General features: G+C 45.5%; 1 protein-coding gene across 1 annotated transcript in view; it reads left to right on the forward strand.

Moving 5' to 3' along the window:
• The window catches only part of PAPPA (pappalysin 1), a 231,910-nt gene that overhangs the window by 200,367 nt on the left and 16,878 nt on the right, over positions 1-14,665 (forward strand). Inside the window, exons 19-20 of the mRNA XM_083485697.1 lie at positions 1,412-1,521; positions 11,342-11,413. Coding sequence (XP_083341823.1) covers positions 1,412-1,521; positions 11,342-11,413 — 182 coding nt within the window. The remainder of the gene's footprint in view (positions 1-1,411; positions 1,522-11,341; positions 11,414-14,665) is intronic.

Here is a 14,665-nt window from a genome sequence, read left to right on the forward strand (position 1 = left end):
AGCACAGTTGAGCGCTTTTGTGCATGTGTGAAGAGCGCAGATTGCTTCTGCGCATGCGCACGTGGAGAACCCAGAAGTAAACACTTCCGGGTTTTCTGCGTTTGTAAGCTGAAAGTCCATAACAAGAAGAGCGGAATGCAACTAGAGGTACCACTGTACTCATAGAAAGTGAGCTATCCAGCATCATACTGTATATGGGAAACTTGCCTGTTTGTGCAGTAGCCTTGCTTCTGGCTTTCAATTTATGAAATTGGGTACAAGTGATCTGCATCAAGTCCTGATGAGGAGAAGCCAAGCTGGAGTGCAGAAGGAGGAGGAGGAGGAGGAGGAGGAGGAGGGTTGTTTGGATTTGATATCCCACTTTATCACTACCCTCAGGAGTCTCAAAGCAGCTAACATTCTCCTTTCCCTTCCTTCCCCACAACAAACACTCTGTGAGGTGAGTGAAGCTGAGAGACCAGGTCACCCAGCAGCTGCATGTGGAGGAGCGGGGAAGCCAACCCGGTTCACCAGATTACGAGTCCACTGCTCTTAACCACTACACCACACTGGCTCTCAGAAGAGGAGGCAGGCAGGGGTCCATAGCAGCCAGCCAGTGCAGGGGACTGAGGGGCAAGGCATTTGCATCCACTCCGGAAAGAGCGTGGCCAATGCCAAGCCCTTCAGAACCCTGGACAGGTACCAAGGAAGAGGCAACCTTCTCCAACAAGGGCTGGTTGCAGGTTGAGCTGTTGTATAGTCATTCAGCCTGATTGCCCTTGCTGGAGAATGGAAATCCTTAAAGGAAAAGGCCTCTGACATGGTCACTCATCTGCTGGGCATGTGGTTAAATCACAAATCCAGTCTTCCGGCATGGGAGGTAGCAGAAAGTGTCAGTGGGGATGGGTGTGTGGAGCCCAGTGGTTCCCCAAGTGTGTTTGGTGCTAATGGCCCGTGTGTATGAACCATCTCCTCTGTCTTGTCTGAGCTGGAAGATCTGGCAGCATCTATTCTCTGAAATTCCCTGCCTATTGATATTTAGGCCAAGCCTTTGTTATAATGCTTTCTTCACTTGCCGAAAGCCTTTTTGTTGTTATTTAGGTGAGCCTCCCCATACATTTTATTATGCACATTTGTTTTTAAATTCTGTTGATTTGTATCTATATTTTGATAATTTTATTATATTCGTAAAGTCGGCTTTTATTGCTATTTTAAATGAGCATTTTATGCAATTTTATGTAAATCACATAGAAATATTTTTGGAGTAAGTGGCATAAAATGTTGTGTGCAATGAATGGGTGATTAATAAACTGCTTGGGGGTTGAATACTGCATAGAGGTTTCTTTTACAATCAAGTGTAATCATATTTATTTAAAAAATAAATATATAATGGGGCCTCCCCTCCCCAATCTTCCTTTTTTCCTTTTTGAAGGAGCTGAGTGTACCATCTTGTGCCCAGACCATCCTAGTGAGCCCATCCTGTTGCGTGCCAATGAGACATTACAAGACATCCAGCACTGGATGAACCCTCCAAGAGTGAAGGTCAGTGGATAGTCCCAAGTGTGATTTGATGGATAGGTTGTCGTGGAACATTGACCCCCTCATGGGCTTCCTAGGTAGGTTTGGTTGCAACAAACCCAGCAGACTGTCTTGAAAGCGGAACTGGGCAAATTCATGGTCAGGGAGAAGACCATCAATCAGCAATGGCCAGGATAATAAACAGAAGCTTGATGTTCAGAGCAGGGGTACTGACTCATGAGGCTTAGCTGTTCAATATCTTAGGGTAGGGGGCCCACCCCATCCTCATGTGCAGGGCACATGTTGTGTGGCATGGCACCCAGCCTGCTCCCAACCATGGGGTGTTCTGGCACACGGCTGCCTCCCAACAGCATGGGCAGGATTCTGCAGAATGGGGGGTGAGGCACGGTACATTGCCTGGCCTATCCCCTCTGTGCAGGGCGCTGGGTTACAGGGTGACGCCCAGCCTCCTACTGACAGTGTGGGCCTTCTGCCAACCATGCACACAGGTGACATTGGGTCCCCTCAATCTTTGGCACAAAGTGGTGCTGCTAGTTCATAGGTAGCCTACCCCTGAATACCAGACACAATGTCATGTTGCCTTCATGACTCTAGTTGGTCACTGGGTTCTTCCAGATTGCTGTTATCTTATAGAAGGGATTAAAATGCATACTAGAATTTTAGGTTTGCACTTTTAAGGTGGATTAAAACATGCCATCATGCAAGAAATCTACCTTAAAAAAACAACAACTGGACTCCCTTTTTTGTTCAGAAAGTGATGGAGAAAAGCATAGGAAAGTGTGGCTTGGACAAATGACTAATGGGAGGATATGTATGTCATTATTTATGTTCATTGTCATATAGCCAATCCACACATCAGAACAAATGGTCACTAAGGACTGGACCTAGTTTGACCACTGCATAAGCACTGTGCATGCGAATCAGGATGAATGCTCTATAAACTTGTTACCTAGGGGATCCCAGTGAGGGAAGCATGATCCTGGGCTTGCCATACATGCTTATCCTTATGGTATTATGGGCAAGTGTACAAATGTGATGGAGAGGCAGTACGTTTCCGAGCACTATTCAAAATGTTGGTGCTTACCTTGAAAGCCCTAAACGGCTCTGGCCATGTATGCCTGAAGGAGCATCTCCACCCCCCATCATCCAGCCTGGACACTTAGTTCCAGCTCTGAGGTCCTTCTGGTGGTTCCCTCACTGTGAGAAGTGAAGTTACAGCAAACCAGACAGAGGGCCTTCTTGGTAGTTATGCACTCCCTGTGGAATACCCTCCCATGAAGTGTCAAGGAAATAAAGAACTATCTGGCTTTTAGAAGATATCTGAAGAGAACTTTTTAATGTTTGATGTTTTACCTTGTTTGATGTTTTAAGTTGTTGCCCAGAGCAGTTGGGGCAAATCAGTCAGATGGGCGGCATATAAATTATTATTAGTATTATTAGCCACATTCAAGCAGTGACTTGCTTTCAGGTAGGGGTCAGTCACATGCCAGCAAATTCAGGCTGCACAATTATAGCTGATTTGTATTTCCGGAGGAGAAAGGATTTTTTGCAATCCGAAAGGTCAGTGATAGGGAAAAGCACTGGGAGGGTTGGGTGGCTCTTGGCTATCATCTAATCTTCCTACAATGCTACCTAGTCTCCTTGCAAACAACTCAGGATGAATGTTCATTCAGTAGTCTGTGCCATCTAAACTGACTGTAATCAGGTCAGGTCGAATGCTGAGTTTCGATCACCTATCACCTTCCACTTCTCCCAGAAGTCCAAATTCTCAGGCTTCGTTTATCTTAAGAACATAAGAAGAGCCTGCTGGGTCAAGTCAATGGTCCATCCCTTTTGTCACCCCTTTCCCACAGTGACAAACCAGATGCCTCTATGGGAAGAAAGCCCACAAGCAGGACCTGAGCACAAGTGAACTCTTGGCTCCTGCAATTTCCAGCAACTGCTATTCAGAAGCATTGTTCCTCCAACTGTAGAGGCAGAGCATGGCCAACATGTTTAGTAGTCATTGATACCCCTCTCCATGCATTTATCTAATCTTTTAAAAAAGTCATTTAGGCTTGTTGCCATCACTGCCTCCTGTGGCAGCGAGTTCCATAGTCTAACTAGGCACTCTGCGAAGAAGTATTTTCTTTTATCTGTCCTGGATCTTCCAACATTCCATGTCAGAGGGCTCTAGGTTTCTTTCAGATTGCACATTTTCTAAGATTGCTAACTCAAAAACCTTGTCATTGAATTGGCTGTTCTGAAGATAGGGATAGAGCATTCGCAGTCTATTTCTGGTCCATGCCATTCACTTCTGTTAATCCATAAATCTGCTCCCTGCTTCCCCATTAGTCTATGATTTATTTATCTTTTAAACACATAAAAATTCCCATTATTTTTGCACTTTTTCTGGGCTGAATTGTACACCGTTTTACCTCAGGTATGCATTTTTCATATGCTTTTTAATCTAAAGCATGCAGTTTTGTACACACTCGGGTACATTTATTGAATTGAGAACTATTGCAAAAGGGTGTGTGTGTAAAAAACTGACACGAGAACTAGCTCCAGATTTGTACATTTGCCTGCGAAGTCCAAATCAGGTGGGTCCTCTTAAAATAGCAGGCTGAACAGAGTCCTTGAGCATCCAGATTTGGAAACAAAATAAAGGAAGGGAGGAATGACCGACCTCAGACCTCAAGATAAATTTGGAATTTACATATCTATCATGGCCATTGGGGCAATTTCTTGCAGAGAATAGGACCAGAGAGTGGGTGGCCTACAATAATAACAGCCTACCCCCACTTACAGGGCCTCCTGTCACTCTTTGCACCACACAACACATTAGAAACTTCCTTATCTACATTTTAGAGGCTCTTTCTCACCATATAGACTTTCAAGTGGGGTTTCAGGGGGGTTGGTTTTTGGGTTTTGTAATTCACTGTGAAATAAAAATCCTGGCTTGAAAGTGTTGTAGCTTTCCCCTCCCCCCTCCTTCCCCATTCTGTCCTCCTTTATTGATGCCGTTTCTTGAAAGAAGCCATAACGAGTTTTATACCTACATATCCCTGGAGGGCTCATTAGGTAGCCAGAGGAGGGGAAATAACTGGTAGTAAAAAGGGGAAAGCGGCCCAGATTGCGGGGAGGTGACAGAGAGAAAGGCTGAAGTATTCCAGGAATACAGACCAAAAAAAGGAGGAAAAAATACAAGTCACTCTCACCCTCAATGGGAAGAGGCATGCAGAAAATCAATTCAGGTTAGGGGTGTGATGACTATTCCTTAATTTTGATCATTTATTTCAAAAGTCACATGTTCAATGCAGCTGGACAAATCACTGATAGGGTGCTCCCTTGGCTGAAGATTTGCACTGTTTCAATGCTCTTCAGAATCCCTTTCTCCCTCTGGCTGCTCCTCCTTCTTGCCCTCATTTGCCATTCATTGCCCTCATTATCCTCAACTTCATTGCCCACATAGCGGTTCAATCCAGTTGGCTGTGACAATCCACCAAAATATGACCTAGTTCACACAAAATCTAAACCATGGTTTAGCGTTATGTGTTAGCCCAGCCCAGCAGCTTAACTATGGTTTTTAAACTATGGTTTGTTTGTTTGCTTGCTTGCTTGCTTGTATCTCGCTCATCTGACTGGATTGCTCCTGCCACTCTTGGGCAGCTTCCAACATACAGTCATACTTCAGGTTGAAGTAGTTTCGGGATGAATATTTTTGGGTTGCACTCCACGGCGACCCAGAAGTAATGGGAGCGCATTACTTCCGGGTTTTGCTGCTCACACATGCGCAGATGCTCAAAATGATGTCACGCGCATGCACAGAAGCGGCAAAATGTGACCCGTGCATGCACAGACACGCAGTTGCATCTTACGTTTACTTCAGGATGTGAACAGGGCTCCGGAACGGATCCTGTTCGTATCCAGAGGTACCACTGTAAAATGAAAACAGAGCTAAACATCAAGCGTTAAAAACTTGAAGGTTGTCCACTAACCAAGGTTTATAATTCATTTATAAACCATAGTTATAGCTTTGCATTTTGTACAAATCCAGACCTCTTTAATTTTAACTTAAGTGAAGAGTGACAAAAAATTCAAACCACTCTCATGTCTCATCTGCTCTCACTGGTGCTTTTAACTATTATGTAATAAAACAAGGTTTAAGTGATCATCCGCCAGACACATCAACTTAACTATGATTTAACTATGTTTAACCATGGTTTAGTGTTACATGCAAACTAAGCTTTTATCTACAAGTGTTTCTATGATGCTGCCACACCAGATGTTGGATAGTGATATTGAGGCATTCAAATGGGCTTCCACAGGCAATGGAATGAAATAGTGCAAGTTAGGACAGTGAGGGTGAAGATGGCAATGTAAACAAAGAAGATGACTGGAATAACACGCCTATGCTGGAAATGAGTGTTGAAAACAGCTAAAAATGAATAGTGCTTTACAACACTCTAGGAAATGATCGTGGAGTGAAGCAAGTTGTTTATGTTCAGCCCTAATTCAGATTTGTTTAGATGATGAAGGAGGAAAATGTCCTTTACCCTTACTGTCCTCACCTCATTTGCCTGTAACATGGACTGTAACATTTCTCATCTAGGGATTAAGATCACTGGGTTGCTACAATCACCTACAAGCTTGCACTCCCCCACTCCCACAGCAAGCATAAATTGAGGCCTTTATGAAAGGAATACATTTCCCAAACCACTAGAATTCAATTGAAGATCTTCTGTAGCAGGTCACCGAAACAGTGTGCAGCTATCTTCCTTTATATGCCTACCTCTGAGAGACAGAATGCCCAAAACTCACAGCACAGGTTTAACAAATACAATGGTAGGGATGGCCACAAGGAAATATGGGCTAGATTGCAGGTGTAAAATTGAAGGCAGCTGTAAGTGTTGGGTGTTGGAGGACACCCATAGCACCTGTATGACATAGGTGTGTCTTGTAGACAACACCAGTGGCCAGAAAGCAGTGTATGGGGGTCATTTGCAGTGCCACAGCCACTGGTTAGCCAGCTGAGAGTGAGTGTTATATAAGACAGGGCCATTAGACTTTTACGATGCCTGTTACCACCTTGAAAACTTTCCCTCTGGAATTGAAACCAGGTTGGGGCCAAATGTAACACACTGGCATTTGCTGCAGCTGACACACATTTGCCTTGCAGCTGCTGCTGCTGTTAGCACAAGGACTTGGTATTGCTGTCTTCAAATAAATATTATTAAGAGGAAGAATAGCAACAGTCATTCTTTCCACTTGGAAAAACTTTAAGGCTGTAATCTTGTTTATTTTAAAAGCATTTCTGAATCGTTTCATACGTCAAAAATCTCTAAGCGGTGTACACGAGGTAGGTTAGGTTGATAATGAACTGGTCCAAGATCACCCAGTGCGTTTCAGGCTGAGTGGAAATTACCCCTGTGCCACACTAGCCTCCTTCTCTGCTTTTGTCAAAGAGGATGCCTGGAAATGCCACTCTATTAGGGATGTTTTTGACTGCATGGAAGAGAAAGTCTTGCTATCTTCTTCTCCCTTGTGTGCCAAGTCTCCCAGACTCCGCAGATCCCTAAGGGGTGGATAACCAAATGAGACAACAGCATATAGTTTTATGGGTTCCAATAGGTCACAATCAGTTACAGTTGTGAACTGTTTGGCATAGGCATCGGGTGAAGCCAAATTATATCACTCCAGCCTGGGACAGCATCTAAGGGTAAATCTCCACTAGGGGGCTCTATGACCTGCATAAGATTGGGGTATCCCCAAGGGGTCTCTGTTGGAGGAGTGTCATAGCCCTAGCCCCTGCCTGGGTGTCAGACAGAAGCCACTCCCCATGGATCCCTTTAACTGGATACCATTAACCAAGGAAGGGCAAGCAGAGGCTACAACCTCCCCTCCAGCCAAAACCAAGGCTTCCCCAGCACCTAACCTCACGAAGTTGTAATGATTGCTACGAGGTAGGCAAACCAAATGGCCAGTGCCAATTTGCCAAGTGGAAAAAATTCCTGCATGGCCCCAATATGGCAGCCAACATGATCCATAGCAAGGTCATAGTATGAATTGCAACAAAATTAGAGGGAGGGAGATCCGGCAGAAGAAGGGACTGCCAGGCTGGGCCACAGTTTATACCGCCCCTCCTGGGAGCAGGCCCAGGTGGTGCTGATTGGCTGGCTGGGCCTGCCCCCAGGGAAAGCCCACCCAAGACCTGCGGGCTCAGGTCAATCGCCAGTAGGCAGTCAGTTAAACCCCGCCCCCCCCTCACCAGTTCACTGCAGGGCCCATGCTCTGGCCGCAACACCACCCACCAGATAAGATGAGAGGAATTATTGGCACCTCTAAGCTCGTTTGCCCTCAGGGTTCAGGGGAATAGAATCTGTTGCTTTTCCCGCTTCTCATTATCCTGAGGCCCATCTTGATGACTTCATCAATCTTTCCAAATATTAAAAATAAGAACATGCTCCTCTATTCCTCATCTTGCGGTAAATAAGAGATTGAAATGAAATGAAATACTATCTTCCTGTTTGTGGCAAGCACCAGCCCTTCAGTTTCCAGAGGGTTGTCAAGGACTCGATTGGGAAGGCATCTGACCCAAGAAAGGGGGGCCCCTGCTGAATTTTGCAGTCTTCTCGCTCACTCAGCAAATAAACAGCACGGGGCTCTCCTCCTCCCCGCCCCCCTGCCCGGCCTTCCCCAGACTCCTTTCCCTTCCATTTCACACAGACCAGGCCTGTTGCAAGACAGGTGGAGCAATCTGGGCCCTGAGTAATAGTGGAAAATCCGAGTGCATCGGAAAGATAAACAGCCCTGTGCAGATAGTATAAAAGTCCTTTTTCTAGCACATACCAGGTAAGCCTCAAATGACCGAAACTGTAAAAACACACCAAGGTTTCCCCACAGACAGATTAAATTAGCCTTCAGAATTAGCAGGGGGGAAAGGGTAATGTATGTGTGTGTGCATAGACCACCACACTTTTCGTAAAAACCAGATGAGGCTGAACACATGCTAAATAAATGCCACCAGTGTGTTGCCATGAAATAGCTTGATAAAATGGTATCCTGTCTCTCAGTATCCTGTTGCTCAGTGGAGGAGCATCCACTTTGCAGAAGTCACCACAGGTTCGTTCCCTGGCATCTCCTGGTAGGTCTGGGAATGTCAAGTGTATGAAATTCTGTTAGCCAGCGTAGACTGTACTGAGCTAGGTGGACCAATTGTCTGACTCCATGAAAGTCAGCTTTCTACATTACTGTCTCTTAAGGAAAATGCCATAGCTGAGCAGTAGATCATGGTAGATCATCTGCTTTGCATGCAGATGCAAAGTTCATTCTGTTCTCCCCGGTTCAATCTGTTCTCCAAGAATTTTCAAAGATCATAGACAAAGGCTCTGAAATTACACCCACAAGCTCCTTTAGTACCCTTGGATGCAGCTCATCAGGCCCTGGAGAAGAACAAAAAATAGAGTGACTCAGAAGCTCTAGATGAGTGCTCAGTTCCTTTAATTGTCCCTCCCCACCCACCCCAGGGGTGGTGGTGAACATTACAATACCCTCCGAGGCATGTTAGGTTTTTCTAGTGAGTGATCTTCAGGTATAGGAGCAGCCCTATCATTAGGCAGAGGGAAGTCGTGACCTCAGGCAGCTGATTTTGGCTGTCACGAAACAACAGCACATTATTAGTACAGTGGTACCTGTACTAATACACGGGTGGCGCTGTGGGTAAAACCTCAGTGCCTAGGACTTGCCGATCGCATGGTCGGCAGTTCGAATCCCCGTGGCGGGGTGAGCTCCCGTCGTTCGGTCCCAGCTCCTGCCCACCTAGCAGTTCGAAAGCACTCCTAAGTGCAAGTAGATAAATAGGTACCGCTTTATAGCGGGAAGGTAAACGGCGTTTCCGTGTGCTGCGCTGGTGCAGGCTCATCAGAGCAGTTTCATCATGCTGGCCACGTGACCCGGAAGTGTCTCTGGACAGCGCTGGCCCCCGGCCTCTTAAGTGAGATGAGCGCACAACCCTAGAGTCTGGCAAGACCGGCCCGTACGGGCAGGGGTACCTTTACCTTTACTACCTGTACTAATAAGACGGGATTCGTTCCAGAGCTCTGGTCAGATCCTGAGGTTTCTGCAACTGGAGGTGCCTGTTCTGCGTGCACACACAGCATGATAGAGCGCTTCTGCACATGTGTTCATGGAAAAATCTGGAAATATACTTCCGGGTTTGCCGCTTGCGTATCCTGAAGGATACATAACAAGAGGGGCACAGAAGTAGAGGTACTACTTACTTACTTACTTACTTACTTACTTACTTACTTACATATTACATATTTTTACAGATAAGAATGGGGAGAGACGATAACAGGATTTTACTGCCTTATGTCTTGAACATCATATTAGCTATGCCCATCAATTTCAGTTAATCTACTCTAAGAAGAACTAACCTTAGAGACAACACCAGCGGTGGAGCATATGCCACCGCTGCCCAGGGCGGGTGCGCTCCTGAGGGGGGCATGGCATGGAGGGTGCCCTTCCAGGCACGGGATAGCCGCTCGAGTGCCTGGAGCGGCATGCAAGCCCTGCAGCCGGGGGCGGAACGAGCTGCTCACAGGGATGGAGCAAACCACCCATGACAGACATTTGGCATGCCAGCCTGCAACTCCCAAGCTTCCCCCAAGCTGTCAAAATGAAAGGGGAATCGGGGAATGCCGCCAGCAAAGCGACGCAGCTCTCCCCCCCCCTTACCCTGATGGCTCGGGGTAGGCTTGGGAGTCGTGGGCAGGTGGCACACCGAATGTCATACCCCTAAGTGAGGGCACCCGGGGTGGTCCGCCCCCCCTTCCTATGCCACTGGACAACACTACATCAATCTACATCAATTTGCATATAATGAAAAGTAGTGCTAACTTTAGAAAAGCATTCCTTCTTTTTTAGGTGATGCACATGTGTGTCACAGGAAGCATCCTCTTAAACATGGTGCCCCAATTTTTTCACACACAGGAGGGGAACCTTCTTCTCAGATGACCCTTTTATTCAAATTGGGAGTTCCTCCCCTACCATAATGTTGCCCAGTTAATTGACTTCTTTAGTCAATTAACATGTATTCCAGTTTATTCATTCTGATACATCAGCTGAACAGTCTAGCCTGACAGATGATGATGATGATGATGATGATGATGATAATAATTCACATTTTATGTTTGCCTCAAGGTGATTTTCAAATGTTCCATGAATGCAGCTATGGCATACACAAGAGCTTTGACTTTCACAGAGCTCTTCAGTCACTCAAGCCTAGGAAGGATTTCATATTCTCCCACTCATCATATGGTTAAAGATAAAGATCATGAAATGGACTATATTTTTGTGTACACCTTTTTATCAGTACAGCAAAAAATGGCTTTTGTGTCTCATTTTTAAAGTTTGCATTTTTTAAAAAAGTAAAGTTTAGTTGTTGATTTATTTATTTTTAAGTTTCATTAAGTTTTAGTCTTTTTACTCTGATGAATAAAAATGATGTCCTGTATTAGTATGAGTATGTACTCAATAAATGTTTGCACTTAAAAAAATCCCAGGGTGCACACACACCCTAACGAAATGTGCTGTGCCATCTGTGGCTGTAGCTCAGTTGATAGAGCACCTGCTTTGTATGCAGACCACCGCAGATTCAATCTCCAGGAACAGGGTTGCCATATTTAAAAAGTGAAAATCCGGACATGGTTTGGGGCACAGTTGTGAGCTTTTTAAAGTTTTGCCCATAGCTGTAATGAGCTAGATAGACCAGTGAGTCTGACTTGATATAAGACAGTTCCTTCTGTTCCTAATGTCTCCATGCTTCCTTTCCTCCATCTAGAACGTTGTCTGCACCGCTGAACTCAAGTGGTATCCTCATCCTGCACTGATCCACTGCATCAAGGGTTGTGAGGTGAGCATCCATGAGCCAACTCTTGCATATGTATTCTTGTGTGTGTTAAACCAAGCAATACTAAGAAGAAGAGGAGGAGGAGGAGTTTGGATTTGATATCCTCATTTATCACTACCCTAAGGAGTCTCAAAGCGGTTAACAACCTCCTTTCCCTTCCTCCCCCACAACAAACACTCTGTGAGGTGAGTGGGGCTGAGAGACTTCAGAGAAGTGTGACTAGCCCAAGGTCACCCAGCCGCTGCATGTGGAGAAGCGGGGAATCGAACCCGGTTCACCAGATTACGAGTCCACTGCTCTTAACCACTACAACACGCTGGCTCACTAATTAATAAGATGCATCAGCTGATTGTGGAGTTTTGTGGATCCCCTTGAAGCATGCTCCACAATATCTCTGAAGGCAACCCCCCCCCCCACCAAAAAAAAATGTAATCTGACCTTAAATGATGTCAAACTTTGCCTGCAAGGGGTTCGGGAGATAAGAATCTGACCCACTGGGCAGATCCAGCTCCCTATCCCTGTCCTACCAAGAGGAATTCATTGTTCCTATTGAAACGCTGTTGGGTACACAATGCATTTCGCATGAGGCTACCCTTGTATGTGATCCAGAAGTTGCAGTTATAGCAGAATGTGATGGCCAGGCAGCTCACAGAAGCAAGCTACTGGTCACATGTTACTTGCCAGCTGAGAGAGCTGCACTGGTTGCCAGTTTGCTACTGGACTAAGTTCAAGCTCCTTGAGTTAGTTCCTTGTGTCTGAAATTGGAGATCAGGCGTGGGGGTGAGGGAAGGAGCAGCTGCGGACATCAAATGGGTGGGGGGAGGAGAGAAAGCGGAGTCACTCCAGCACATGGTTTGAGGGGAAGGCGATGGGGATGGGGGACCATCAAGCTAGGGCAGCCAGTTGTGGCAGCCAGCAAAGTTGCATGTCCACTGTGGCTGCTACTGCTGCTTTCCTGCTGACTGAGAATAGCTGCTCCACCAGGGGAAAGTAGTGCCACAGTGCCTTGAAGTATGGGAGATCAGCTACCCTGTTCTCTGTCAGTGTGAGGGGAAGGCAGCACCTTGCAATCGGCTGCCCTGGTCTCCCTCAGCATGAGGGAAGGCAGCTCAGATCAGCAGTGTTTTCGACAGAGATCATTGTGCAATATTGGCAGCGCCTTGAAATCGGCTGCTTTGCTTTCCCTCACGCGAGGAGCGCTATATTGCTGTGTATTGCTGGATCAAAATCGTTATCGTGATGTGATTTCAAAACCGATTTTGGCCAATATATTGAAAAATTGCACAGCGCTAAAACAGACCATAAAATTTGTGATATTACAATGCAAAAATGACAAAAGAATAGTTGGGGAGAAGGCAAGGGATGGGGCCGCAGGCCCCCTAGTGCGTTCCACAAACCCCGAGAACTTCCTGGACCCCTAATTGGGAACTCCTGGTCTAGAGTTTAAGACATTCCTAATCCTACCTGGAGATGTCAAGGATTGAACCTAGGGCCTTCTGCATGCAAATCAGATGCTCTACCACTGAGCTATGACCATTTGCCTAATAATAAATTAAGACTCCGGCCTTCAGAGCTGATTTTAAATAAGAACATAGAGAGCTGCCATCCAATAAGTCAGACCATATAGCTCAGTATTGTGGCTCTCCAGGGTTTCAGATAGGAGGCATTCCAAGCCCTACCTGGAGATGCCAAGAGTTGGAACCTTCAGTGTGCAAAGCAGATGTTCCGCCATTGAGCTACAGCCTTTCCCCAAAATTCAGTGTCTTCAAAAACCTTAAACTCTTAAAAAATAACCCCCACTGTTTCTCTTTTCTTTATTACCTCTTCTCACCTTAGAGCTTTCTGGTGACACTTACATCACTCATTTCACACTTTTCCTTGAACTAAAAATTACCTGCAACAAATTCCAGTTCCCCCTTTAGAGAAAAAACCACATATATAGGAAGCAGAGGATTGAAAAGAAAGGGAGGAAGAGATGAAAGAGAATCTTAATACCTATGATTAGAAGTTGTCTCACTGCTCCATTAATAGATCTGTGTTTACGCTTTGCACTTAACTCATCTCCTTGAAATTAGCTCACTCGCTCTTGAGGTGTGTATGTGCATACAGACATAGTTTTGGCCAAGACGTGTTGTTTTCACTCCCTGGTACAGCTACAAGATTTGATTAAGGGTATGTGTGTGAATTTTCCAGTAGGTCTCCTATGTTTGCTTAAAGTCATTGCAAAGCTAAAGAAAAGGGATGAGAGTGTGAAAGATGGAGCTCTGAGCAGCTTGGAGGAAAGCAAACAATAACCACACAACAATGTGCAATCAAAGGATGCCAAGGTGTACACATGTGAATGTATTCAAATGATCCTCCTAGCCAGTCTTCCCCAAGCTGCTGCCCTTCAGATGTTCTCAGACTACAACTTCCATCATCTGTGACCGTTGGTCATGCTGGCTGGGTGTTATAGGAGCTGTTGACTGACATCATCTGTAAGGAACCATCGTGGAGAAGTCTGCTCCAAGCTCGTGGAAAGAGACCAGAAGTGATCTCTCTACTTCCCTTCTCTCTTCCTCTCCTTCCCTTTCAACTTAAGAAATTGTCCAACCATCAGACCATAGTTTCCCATTCCATCAAAGCACAGTAAAGTATGGTTTTTATAAAGCAAGCCATAGATTGCTTACAAACCAGGAGTCATATTCCAGGGTGTGGTCTGTATAAACACATGAAATAACGACTTTAATGAAGCTAATCAGGCCTGGTTCTTGTAAGTTCCTGGTTGGGTGACCGCTTCAGAACCACATGTTTGTCATCTTGGGAAGATAGTGTGGAACGTAAAAATCATAATTTTACAATCATGTGTATTTGTGGGTTGGGTTGAAGGACTTGGACGTTTATCCTTGACAACAGGAGTATGCCCAAGACTGGAATATGCCTGAGACCCCTTCTTCATTTATGAGCTTCTAGAAGGCATAATCCCCTTGAGATTATTCAGAAGTTTAATTTAGTTCAGAATCTGGCCGCTTGGATTCTGAATGTTTTAGCTAAGTGAAACTATATTATACCAACTCTGAAAGAATGACATTGGCTGCCTACTCGTCCCTGAGCCTGATTCAAGTGTTGATGTTAACCTTTAAAGCAGGGTTGGGAACCTATGGCTCCCAGAGACTGTTGGACTTCCATTCTAATGGGGAGGCAATAACTCAGGGGGTAGAGCATCTGCATTGTGCGTAGAAGGTCCCATGGTTCAATTCCCCAATGGCATCGCCA

The sequence above is a fragment of the Podarcis liolepis genome (genome assembly GCF_965112155.1).
Source record: "Podarcis liolepis genome assembly, chromosome: Z".
NCBI lineage: Eukaryota > Metazoa > Chordata > Lepidosauria > Squamata > Lacertidae > Podarcis > Podarcis liolepis.